Raw genomic sequence first — 11,962 nt, 5'->3', positions numbered from 1 at the left:
TATAATTACACACTAAAATTCTTTACATGTTAACTCAGCTTCTGTTTTTGAAGCAAAATTTAGATTATTTGAATCAGTAACATAATGGTGGGGCATATGTTCCTACTAAGAAATAGATCATTTAACTAATATGAAAACATATAGTTGTGTGCTTGGGGGTGGGGAAGGTCTTAAATATCTCACTTTTGGGTGGGAAGGACGTATTTTGAACATACCTACAAATTTAATTTTTATTCCAAAACACCAACAAGCTTTTGGTCTATTGTAACGTTTATAACTTCGGATTGTTTGTGATTGAAAAAGAGGAGCCTGAACCTGGACAGGCATTTTTGAGTCCACTCTCCACCCTGCCTGGATACTTTAGAAGTTCTGCCCCACAGAAACAAAGGGTAAGGACCACCCCGGACTGAGACTTAAATCCGGGTTAGGGATAGTGGACCCCAAAGAAATAGGTGTTCTTTTCCCTGAGTAAGGAAAACGTGGGCCCTGTCACGTAGAAGGTTCCCTTCATAGTACAGAATCCACTTAGTGACGCTTTTGTAACAAAGGAATCCTGTCATAAAGGGCGGGGCAGGGCAGCCACAGGTGCCAAGGCTCCCTGAGGCCAGGGGCCTTTCCTCCTGTTTGTCTCCCTCCAGCGCACTGCAGCACTGTGGATCGCCCCCATACTGCATGCCATGTCCTTCCCACATGTCATGACTCCCCTGAGCTTCTGCTTCTGCGCCCCAAGTCGTCTCCTCACCGGACAAATTTTGCTGGTGGTGATCCAGGCCGATCATATTGCGGAGTGGGTCCAGAACCCAGTTCGGTTGACTTCAGAGCCCTGGGTGCCGACCAAGCTCTGGTGGCACCTCTCTGATCGTCCGCCCAAATCCCCGCAAGCTCACACATCCCAGGCAGGTGCAGGGGACTTTGGTTACCTGGGGTCCTCTGCTCCCTCTCAGATGTTCTCCCCACCCCGGGAGTTGACGGAGAGTTTTCTCTCATTCCAAGATACGGATACCTCTGCGCAGCCGCACCCAGAGTCAGATCAGTTCACTGTTCCACATCAGCATCTGACCAACAAAATGACTCCACCGCGGAAGCTGCCAGAGAACATTTTAAAGCTAAAACGGGATCAAAAATACTCTCCACAATTCAAAAGTATTTCCGGTCTGGACCAGGCTACAGATAGCCAGTTATATGAAATACTTGTTCCACCACTAGACAGTGAGAAATCGAAAGTTACAAAGTTCATAGCTTCATCCCAGGACTTGAAGAAAGATCTGGCTCAGCACAAGAAACCTGCTAAGGTGGCTTTTGGAACTACTACAAAACAATTTGCAAAACCTCCACCGCGAAAAGAAACTATGGAGGATGATTATTGGTATCCAAGTATGAATGAAGCTTATTCTGACAGCTTATCTCTGCAATCCCAGGGGAACAGAAAGGAGCCTCCAGAGCCATCTGGGCAGGTTGAGCCTCCTGAATACCAGCTGGAGGCACAATCTCAAGATTCAGAGAACCTTGGTGCAGCTCAAGAAGGCCGGGATCACCTCCCACCCCGTCGTAAGGAAAAGGATTCTTCAGTTCAGAAGAAAGAACCAGTTCATCAGTTTGCTTCTGAGGAGGCTGCAGCAATAGAGCAGCCTGTGATAAATGGTCCACCTCCAGAAAGAATGAGAGCTCAACACTCAAACATGCCAAATGTCACAGTGAAGCCTTTAGATCTGGAGGTGACCATAATCTCAGGGGCAGATGAAGAGACTCAACATACTTTGAGCCACCAGCAGGCCCCAGGCCATCTTTCAGAGAGTGCTGGGGATATGGGACCTTTATTAATCCAACAAGAGGCCCCAGTCCCGCTTTTAGAGGGTCCTGGGGAGGTAGCACCTTCATTAATCCACCAAGAGGCTGCAGCTCCAAATTCAGAGTTCTCTCAGGAGTTAGAACCTCCGTTATCCCAGCAAGAGTCCTTGGCTCCAACTCCAGAGCTCACTGAGGTGTTGGAGCCTTCATCAACCCAACAAGAGGCCCCAGCTGAGATTTTAGAGCTTCCTGAAGACCTTGAAAATTCTGGTATCCAGCTAGAAGTTCCAGCTCTGCCTACAAAGCTCCCTGAAGAAATCAGTCCTATAGTTCAGCAAGGGGGTACAGTTCCAGTTCCAGAATCCTCTATGCAGAGTATAGCTGAAGCTCCAGCAGCAACCATTCCATATCCCACTCAGCATCAAGTTCACCATGATACTTTGCCCATGTTTACAGTCAAACCTCCAGATGTGGCACTCACAATAACTTCTGAACCTTTTAAGGAGGTTGAACTGTCTCCAGCTCAGGAGGAGACTCCAACTCAGACTCCAGGTCCTCTTGTGCAAGCTGCACATTATCCTAGCCTGGAACAGCATCCGGATGAACTTTCTGAATCTCCTGCCGAGATTGAATCATCTGAGGGTGGCCTGGAATCCCAAATTCAGCTTCCAGAGGAAGCTGAGGAAGAGGAGGAGGAAGCTTCTCTAATTCATCAGGATGTCCCATCACAGCATCCAGACCCTCTTCTGGAGGATGAGTCTTCTCCTATAGAACTAGAGCAGCCAGCTCAACATTCTGAGCCTCTTGAGGAGGTAGGATCAGGTCCTGGAAGCCAGCCAGAAGTCTTAGTTACACCTACAGAACTCCCTGAAGAAGCTCCAACTGAGCAAGCGCCTCCCCTTCAAGTTGTTGAGAACGTCGTTGAAACTCCATCAATTCACCAAGTGACATTCCAGCCAACTCAGAGTGAAGAGCACCATTATCACTTTCCACATGTTGTATTTAGGCCTGTGGATGTGGCACTTACCATAACTTCAGGACCTACCAAGGAGATGGAATCTTCTCTGACGCAGCAGGAGTCCCCAGTGCATCCTCTAGAGTACCCTGGAGAGGAGGAACCTTTTTTCAGTGAGCAGGGACAGCCAGCTGAACCTTCTGAACTGGAAATTCCAACTCAATCCTCAGAACATGCTCTAACCCAACACGAACAAGCAACTCTGTCTTCAGAATATCATGAAGTGACTGTTTCACCCTCAACTCACCATCAGACTCACCAATCAAGCTTATCCTCTCTAAGTGTTCAACCTCCGGATATGCAGTTAACCATAACACGAGAACCCACCACAGAGGTGGGACCTCCTCCTGTGCATCATGAGGCTATAGTTAAGCCAAATACAGTCCCAGAAAAGGATGTAGGCTCTTCTACAACCCAGCATACCAATCCAGCTGTAACTCCAGAGCCTTCTGAAGGGATCGAACCCTTATCAAATCACCAAGAGTCTCCAGTTCAATCTCCAGAACCTGTTCAGTATGAAAACCCTTCTCTAAACCAGCACGGGGGCACAGATGAGAATCCAGAGCTCCCAGAGGAGCTTGAACCTTCTTCAGCCCAGCAGGAGACCCCAGTGCAAATTCAAGAGCTCCCTCATGAAACAGTAGTTCAACCTCCAGCACATCAGGAGGCAGCAGGTTCTGACCTGGTTCCTAGTCAAGTTCATCTTCCAGCACCACACAGTGTCCCAGCTAAGCCTCCAGAGCTGATTAATGGGGTTGGAACTTCAAGCCAACAAGGGTCTGAACCTTCGAAAGACCAGCAAGAAGTTATAACTCTGCCTCCGACCCTCCTTGAAAACCAACAGCATTCTTCAGTTCATCCAGATGTCCCCACCCTGCCTGAAGAGCTTCCTGGAGAAGTTTCTTCAGGGCAGGAGGGGAACATATCTCTACCCATAAAGCACCCTTTGGGTACAGAATTGTCACCTTATCAGCAAGAACTCCCAACTAAACCTCAAGAACCACCTAAAGAGTTTTTTCTTCCTCCACTGGGAGATACCCTGTACTTTTCACCTGAAGATCTAGAAGCAATATTCAGATATGAGCATTCAATATTGCATAAAACCACAGTTAAACATCCAAACCAAGCACGAACCAGAGCTCCAGAGTCCTCTTTGAAAGTTTACTCCCTTCAGGAGCAGGAGGAGGACCTACTTCAGCCTATAGGTCCCACTGAACAAGTTGAATTTTTACAAGTCCAAACTGAGTCCCCTTCCCATACACCAGGATATCCTGAAACTGAATTTTCTCGGCAAGGGGCTATAGCTCCAAAAGCAGACCGCCACAAAGGGGTATATTCTTTTCCAACTCAGCAGGAAGGCCCATTTCTACCTCCAGATTCTACTATGGGTGCAGAACCTTCTCCAGCTCAGCATACAACCCGCTCTCAACCTGCAGACCTCTCTGAGAATGTGGAACCATCTCCAGTGCTACAGCCCACCAATACACAAGTTTCAGAACCCCCCGTTATCTCATTTCGGCCTTTGGACCTGGAACTCACCATAACTTCACAATATACTCCAGAAGCAGACCACGCTACAGTACCAAAGAAGACTACACCTCCACCAACACATCCTCAGGTGACATTTCCACATCAGCAACCTTTGGATCTGGAACTTACCATAACTCCACAACCTACTCCTGAGGGAGAACTTCCTCAAATTCTGCCAGAGACCACAATTCAGATTTCACAACCACCTAGAGTGATTATAGTTCCAGTCCCAATATATCAGGTGGTGACACTTCCAACGCCACATCAGGATCACATTGAGTATCCAACAGCACCTGTTGTCTCCTTTCAGCCTTTGGACCTAGAACTCACCGTAAATTCAGAGCCTACTAGAGAGACTGAGCCTCCCACAACCACAAATATGAATACAGTTCCTCCTCCTAAGCGCCCCCACGTTCAACCTTTGGATCTGGAATTTACTGTAACTCATCAATCTACTGCTCAAGTAGAGCTTCTTCAAACTATACCAGAGAGCACAATTCATCTTACAGAACCAACTACAGAAGTTGTAACTTCAGCCCTAATATATCAGGAGGTGACAGTTTCAGCACCACGTCAGGATCAAACTGAGTATCCAACAGCACCTGTTGTCTCCTTTCAGCCTTTGGACCTGGAACTCACTATAAATTCAGAGCCTACTACAGAGAGTCCGCCATCTACAACCACAAAGATGAGTACAGTTCCTCCTCCTAAGCCCCCAACAGTTCAACCTTTGGACCTGGAACTCACTATAAATTCAGAGCCTACTAGAGAGAGTCCGCCATCTACAACCACAAAGATGAGTACAATTCCTCCTCCTAAGCCCCCAACAGTTCAACCTTTGGATCTGGAACTTACCATAACTTCACAGTTTACTACTGAGGGAGAATGTTCTCAAACTGTGCCAGAGATTACAACCCAGATTACAGAACCACCTAAAAAGGTTGTAGCTCCAGTACCAATATATCAACAGATGGCAATTCCAACCCCAAGTCAGGATCAAGATGAGTATTCAATAATGCCTGTTATCTCTTTTCAGCCTTTGGATCTGGAACTTACCGTGACTCCACAAGCTACTCCTGAGGGAGAACTTCTGCCAGAGACCACAACTCATCTTACAGAACCACCTAGAGAGGTTGTAGTTCCAGTCCCAGTATATCAGGAGGTAACATTTCCAACGCCACATCAGGGTGAACCTGAGTATCCAACAATGCCTGTTGTCTCTTTTCAGCCTTTAGACTTGGAACTCACTATAAGTTCAGAGCCTACAAGAGAGAGACTGCCACCTACAACCACAAAGATGAGTACAGTTCCTCCTCCTAAGCCCCCAACAGTTCAACCTTTGGATCTGGAACTTACCATAACTCCACAACCTACCCCTGAGGGAGAACTTCCTCAAATTCTGCCAGAGACCACAATTCAGATTTCACAACCACCAAGAGTGATTATAGTTCCAGTCGCAATATATCAGGAGGTGACACTTCCAACGCCACATCAGGATCACATTGAGTATCCAACAGCACCTGTTGTCTCCTCTCAGCCTTTGGACCTGGAACTCACTATAACTCCACAACCTACTGCTCAAGTAGAGCTTCCTCAAATTCTGCAAGAGAGCGTACCTCAGCCCTCTGATCCACCTAAAGAGATACGGGCTCAAGCTTCTGTATTTCAAGAAGTGACATTTCCAACACCTTCTCAGGTTCACCCAACTGAAGTTACAGTTCAAGCTTTGGATCAGGAATTCGCCATAACTTCACACTCTACTACTGAGGTAGAACTTCCTCAAACTACACAGGAGACCACAACTCAGCCCCCAGATACAACTACAAAGGTTGTCCCTACAGCACCACCAAGTCCGGAACCAACTGAGTATTCAACAACACCTGTTGCCTCATCTCAGCCTTTAGACCTAGAACCCACTGTGAATTCAGAGCCTACCAAAGTGACTGAATATTTTACAACCACACAGGAAACTACAGTTTCTCCTCCACAGTACCATAAAATGACACTTCCAGAACAAGATACTTCCAAAGCTGTAGTTACAGTTAAGTCTTTGGATCAGGAACTTACAACTCCAACTTCCCATCTGGATGTTGAACCTTCTTCAAGCACACAGGAAATCCTTCCTGAGCCTGAGCAGCCACATGAGGAGGTTGCAGCTCAAGCACCAGTGTTTTATGAAATCCCAACAATTCAGGATCACACTCAGCAGCCGACTCTTTCTGATGTCATGGTTCAACATACAGAAGTAGACCATACCCTGTCTGCAATATCCACTGTAGAGACTGGACTTTTTGTAGCCCCATATAATATTACAGCTTTTCCTACAAAACACCAAGAGATCACCCTTGTACCTGAAGACCAGGTTCAGGATCAGCATGTAAACCCAACTCAAGCCACAGATCATCCTTCACACCCAGAGTTTTCCGTAACTCCACAACCTGCTACAGTGGTTAAACGTTCGGCACCAGTTCAGCCTACAGAGTCATCTAAGGAAATGGTAGCTCAATCTTCAGTACATTTTGAAGTGACGGCTCTAGTTCATGATCAGTCTCAGTATCCAAGCTCAGAGGCTCCCCAAAAGGCTACAGGTTCTACAGTTCCAACAACTACATCCTCTCCTCCAACACACAGTGAGGTCACACTTTCACCTCCAAACCAGGTTCAGACTCAGCAGCCAAATCCAACTCAGGTCACAACCCCGTTTTCACACATAGAATCTTCCACAATTCCACAACCTGTTACAGTGGTAAGCCATTCTCCACCTGTTATTGAGATCACATCTCAGCATCCAAATTCAGAAACTCTAGAGCCTGAAGTCCCAACAGCTACAGCTTCTTCATCATATCCTAAGATGATACTTCCATCTCCAGAACAGTTTCAGACTCAGCAAATCCCAAGTGAAGTCACACTCCAACCCATGGATGTGGAATATACCATAACTCCATATGCTGCAAATTTTAATACAGAAAGAAAGCTAATTGTTAAAATGAAACAAAATGCCTCCATAAGCACCAACCTATGTGACTTCTGTTTGTGTGAAAATGGCACACTATTGTGTATTCATCTCAGCCCAATGCGGAGACTCCACCAAGTGCCTGTGCCAAGGCCCAGCACCTACAAAGGCACTTTAACTATTTTGTAAGAATAACCTTTTCTTATTTCTGTTTTACATTCTACTTAACATGGCAGTCTTTTCCTCAAAGCCTTGCTGGACCTTCCTTGTCACCCCAACCAACACTGGCTGACTTCCTGCTTTTACTTTTGCTTATGAATTCTTCTTCGTCCTCATCCTCCGTCTTTCTAAGATGCTCCCTTCTCCAGTTAGCCCCTTTGTATCATTGCTCAACTTTGGCTCTTCCATTTCACACCAGCCTCTCTATAACTCATCTCCTTAGTAAGCATGCAATGAAGAAGTCAAAGGAGATTCAGACTCCTGGGGCTTGACCCCAGGTCTTTCACGTGGTAGTTCTGCAACTCTAGGAAGAGTGCTTAGCTGTGACTTAATTCCCTCACCTGTGAAATGTGGAGTATGAGGCTACTATTTCATAGGATTGTTGTGAGGGTTAGTTGATTACCTGGAATACTTATCTTAGTCTTAACATACATGAATGTTGGCTATTAATACTGTGCAATCTCTCAGTTCTGTTCAGAGCTCATCTTTGTTCTAGGACGTATAACCTTTTATCCACAACTTGAGGTTAAGAACTGTGAGAGCCACATATGTATGGTGTTATCTCTAGAACATAAAAAATGATACATCAGGAAAAGGGGAGCATTAAACCTTCACCTGTGGCTCAAAGTATGTCTATTATTGAATAGAGAAAAACCAGAGAGTACAGCCTAGGCAAAGGCATGGCTATGAGAATAATGGGGATTTAGTCAGATTAAAAATAGGTAAACATACTATCAACTATAAGATTTAGAAAGTGACACAGGGAGACATAGAAAGCCATTAGAAGTTTCCAGGAAAGAGAAAAAATAATAAAACAGGATAATGTTTTTATAAAGACAAACTAGTAGTATAATCTGACCTGGAGTTTCCTAGGCTTATGGGCATTTTCCACCATTCTCATATCTTAGATCGTTTTAGAATATATATGTCTCCAAGCCCTCCACCATGGTGGCCTATGAGGAAGAGAAGACAGGATTTAGTGACGAGTTAAATTTAGAGCTGGGCTGTATGATACACAACAGAGAAGGAAGTGGAAAGCGCACCCACAGATTAGAAGTTCGAGTTCCGAGGAGACATCTCACTGCTTGCACCAGGAGCCCTCGGGAACTGACAGATCTGGGAATTAGAAAATTGGTGGTTTTCTTCGTTCTGCATTGAACACCGCCATGAGGGTGCGATGATTTTACTGCTTCTGCTTAGTCTTTTCCTATTTACTCAAGTATATGAACTGTTTCTTCACAGGAATTTCCAAGGAAATTCTATTTCTTACATTGACAAAAATGTATGGAGAGCATACCGTTGGACTGAGAAACTGTGAGTATATTTTCTACAAATATGAATACAAAATAAGAGCAGCAATAAAACACTACACTGTAAGATCCTCCTTGGTCCAGATTTTGAGGTAAATACCTCTGAGAAAAGGTATTTCCTCTTCACAACCAAAATCAACCTATACCGACTGAATTTCTCAGGTAAATTTTGTGGGGACTAAGGTGTAGCTCAGGGGGAGAATAGTTGCCTAGCATGCATGAGGCCATAGGTTGAAACACTATCAATGCAGTCAAAAATTATTTTACATTTCATTTTGTATGTATTTCCATGAGCACAAAAAGCCAGGGCATGCACATGGAAGTCAGAGGACAGCTTATAAAACTTGATCTTCTTCTGCCCGGAGATTGGATCAAGTTTCAGTCTTGGCAACAAGTCCCCTTTCCCTTGGGGTTATTTTGCTGCCCAGATTTTAAAAGTAAATTTTCTGGACTTTGTTTGAAAAGAGTGACAATGTAAGTTTGTCTCCCATATAGAAATCATCTACGATAACATTTTTTGGTTGTGTTTTTTTAGACAGTCTAGGGAAGTAACCTCAACTGACCTGAAACTCACTAAGTAGATCAGGCTGGCCTTAAGCTCAAAGAAATCTGTCTGCTTTTCCTTAAGTGCTGGATTAAAGATGTGCAATCACACCTGGCCTACAATTGCATTCTTAATGGATAGAAATTAAATATCAGGTATAGAGAGACCTTCCTTGTGCTCTAATTTTTCACCTTTGAGGTAATGGATTTGTTTTATTTTGCTTGAGGGACAGAGACCATAAGCAAAAGCAACTGGGCGAGGAGAGTTTATGTCCCCTTACAGTTGTAATTCTCCATGAAGGGAAGTCAGGGCAGGGACTTCATGATATGTAAAGTTTCTTTTTAATACGTAGTTACTCTATATATCGCCAATCATGCATAATATTTCATAGTATGCACACATTAGTGAAATTTCAGTATTAGCCCACTGATGTTTAGAGAATATCTGGTTTTTCTGCTATATGTATGGCTGAAATAAGCATCCTATATACTTCTTTCTGAACATGCATAAGTTTCTGTAAACTAGATACCTAGAAATGAAATCTCCAGGGTGGAGACCGTTGGCTAGGTGAAATTTTAGTTGCCCTAAAAACAAATGGTGCCAACTTATGCTTGGGACAATAGCATAAGACAGCATTTATTTCTCCATCCCATCTCACCACTGGATGTTCTCCATCTGTTTGACAACTTTTGATCCAGATAACCTTTAATCTTTCAGAATTCTCAGTGAAAACCTCCTGACTGAATTACATAAGGACTCATTTGAAGGCCTGCTATCTCTCCAGGTTTTGTAAGTTAGTTAAGCATATCTATTTGTCAGTTATGTGTTATCTATGGATGAACAAGGGATATGAATTAGATAGATCTTCATCTGTCTAATGGGTTTGACAGTGCTTGCCTAAAATCCCAGCACTGCGGAGGTAGAAAGCAGGAGGATTGCTGAAAGTTGAAGATCTGAATGGTCTACATAGTGGGTTTCATACCAATTCCAGGACTGCTTGGCAAGACCCTGGCTCTAAAGGCAAAAACTTAATAAAACAAAATTGCAATTAGTCAGTCTGGGTGGGGCGTGTCAGCCCATCTCTAACATGAAAATGCCTTCTTGCATCTTAAATTTCTTAACTTCTATGGACAAGCTTCAGATTCAGATAGAAGCACTTCATTTGCAGGGGGTGTTAGTAAGGTCTGAGCAGTTACTGGAACTCCCACAACCCTTGTTTTCTAAGACATATGCTTGTATTTGGATCTAGTCGGTCACACCTCCATCAAGTCTGATCCATGCTCTCGTTTACTGCAGCCCATGAGTTAGGAGTGGTTGACACCTTTAGAGAACTTGTGCCAGTGCCCTTTTTGTTGAGGGGACAGGGTGCCTGATGCGAACAGCTGAAAGGAGGCAAGATTTATTTGGGCCCTTCCACTCAGAGGTTTTTGGCTCCTGGTGGCTGGTTCCATTGTTTCTGGGCCTGTGGTGATGCGGAGCATGGTAATGGAAGGCTGAGGTAGGGCAAAGTTTCAGACAGGGTGAAAGAAGTTCTTCCGGGTAACAAGACACACCCCCATTTACCTGTCTCCTGTTAGAAATTCCCGGTAACAAGACACACCCCCATTTACCTGTCTACCCCCATTTACCTGTCTCCCGTTAGAAATTCCCGGTAAGAAGACACACCCCCATTCACCTGCTTCTCCCGTTAGAAATTCCTGGTAACAAGACATACCCCCATTTACCTGTCTCCCGTTAGGCTCCACCTCCTCGTGGCACATTCAGAAGGAACTCAGCAGTGAGTTAAGCCGTGGACGACCTTAGTGCCTACTGACTAAGAGACCCCTAGCTGAGAACCAAACCTTCAGTATATGATCCTTTTCTTATCTTTCAGGTTGGCTGTGGGGGAAAAGGGTACTTCATATCCAAACAATTAACAGGGCTAAAAAAGAAAAAAAAAGATAACCAATAAAGAATTGCAATAGAGACTATGTGTGACCTTCAAACTCTAAAATATTTGCTAATATAACCTTCACAACAATGATTACATGGTAGGATAGATGGAATTAATACTAACTTCAAGCTGTCCCATCAAAGAGAAGAAAGAGCCATTTACATTAACTCGAAGTCATTGACCCAGAGTGCTTTGGGGTTTTGTTTTGATTTTTGTTAGTTTTTTGTTTGTTTGTTTGTTTGGGTTTTTGTTTTTCAAGACAGGGTTTTTCTGTGTAACCCTGGTTGTCCTAGAACTCAATCTGTAGACCAGGCTGGCCTTGAACTCACAGAGATCCACTTGTCTCTGCCTCCCAAGTGCTGAGACTAAAGGCATGGGCCACCACCTCCAGGCAACCCAGAATATTTTAACAGTTTGTGGGGTTTTGGGGTTTGTTTTTATTCTTTTTGAGGCCTAATATAACCCTAGACTGCCTTCAAATTCTCTAAAAAGTCAAGGTTGACCTTGAACACCTAATTTTTTTGACTCTACCTCAAAAGTGCTAGGATTACTGGCATCCACCACCACACAGTTTATGCAATCTTGGGGCCCAACTGTACTATATCCCTTATTTTTTTTTGAACCTGGGTCTCCCTATATAGCCTAGGCTGACCTTGAACTTACCCCAGTC

At 44.4% G+C, this 11,962-nt stretch overlaps 2 protein-coding genes across 8 annotated transcripts in view; both read left to right on the top strand.

The window, feature by feature from the left end:
• Positions 1 to 604: 604 nt before the first annotated feature.
• LOC142831550 (uncharacterized) lies at positions 605 to 5,044 on the top strand. The gene is made up of 2 exons (XM_075941776.1): positions 605 to 4,905; positions 4,953 to 5,044. The coding sequence occupies exons 1-2, from the start codon at positions 678 to 680 to the stop codon at positions 5,042 to 5,044; spliced, it is 4,320 nt and encodes a 1,439-aa protein (XP_075797891.1). The 5' UTR covers positions 605 to 677.
• Positions 5,045 to 5,086: 42 nt separating this feature from the next.
• The window catches only part of LOC142860014 (leucine-rich repeat-containing protein 37A2-like), a 51,640-nt gene continuing 44,764 nt past the window's right edge, over positions 5,087 to 11,962 (top strand). For 3 of the 7 annotated variants that reach the window (XM_075990705.1, XM_075990704.1, XM_075990699.1), the window contains exons 1-2: positions 5,087 to 7,471; positions 8,748 to 8,819. In XM_075990705.1, the coding sequence (XP_075846820.1) occupies positions 5,130 to 7,471; positions 8,748 to 8,819 (2,414 nt within the window). In that variant the 5' untranslated portion in view covers positions 5,087 to 5,129. Of the gene's footprint in view, positions 7,472 to 8,747; positions 8,820 to 10,076; positions 10,149 to 11,962 lie in introns of all 7 variants that reach the window. The other 4 variants (XM_075990698.1, XM_075990700.1, XM_075990701.1 and 1 more) reach the window with 3 other exon arrangements.

This window comes from Microtus pennsylvanicus, chromosome 11, assembly GCF_037038515.1.
Source record: "Microtus pennsylvanicus isolate mMicPen1 chromosome 11, mMicPen1.hap1, whole genome shotgun sequence".
NCBI lineage: Eukaryota > Metazoa > Chordata > Mammalia > Rodentia > Cricetidae > Microtus > Microtus pennsylvanicus.
The sequence above is the reverse complement of the archived record's forward strand: the minus strand, read 5'-3'. Positions and strand labels throughout refer to the sequence as shown.

Coding starts and splice junctions, on each gene's coding strand:
- LOC142831550 (XM_075941776.1), top strand. CDS start 678: ATGTCCTTCCCACATGTCATGACTCCCCTGAGCTTCTGCTTCTGCGCC. Junction 4,906..4,952: donor GGTGACAGTTTCAGCACCAC/GTCAGGATCAAA, acceptor GTCTCCTTTCAG/CCTTTGGACCTGGAACTCAC.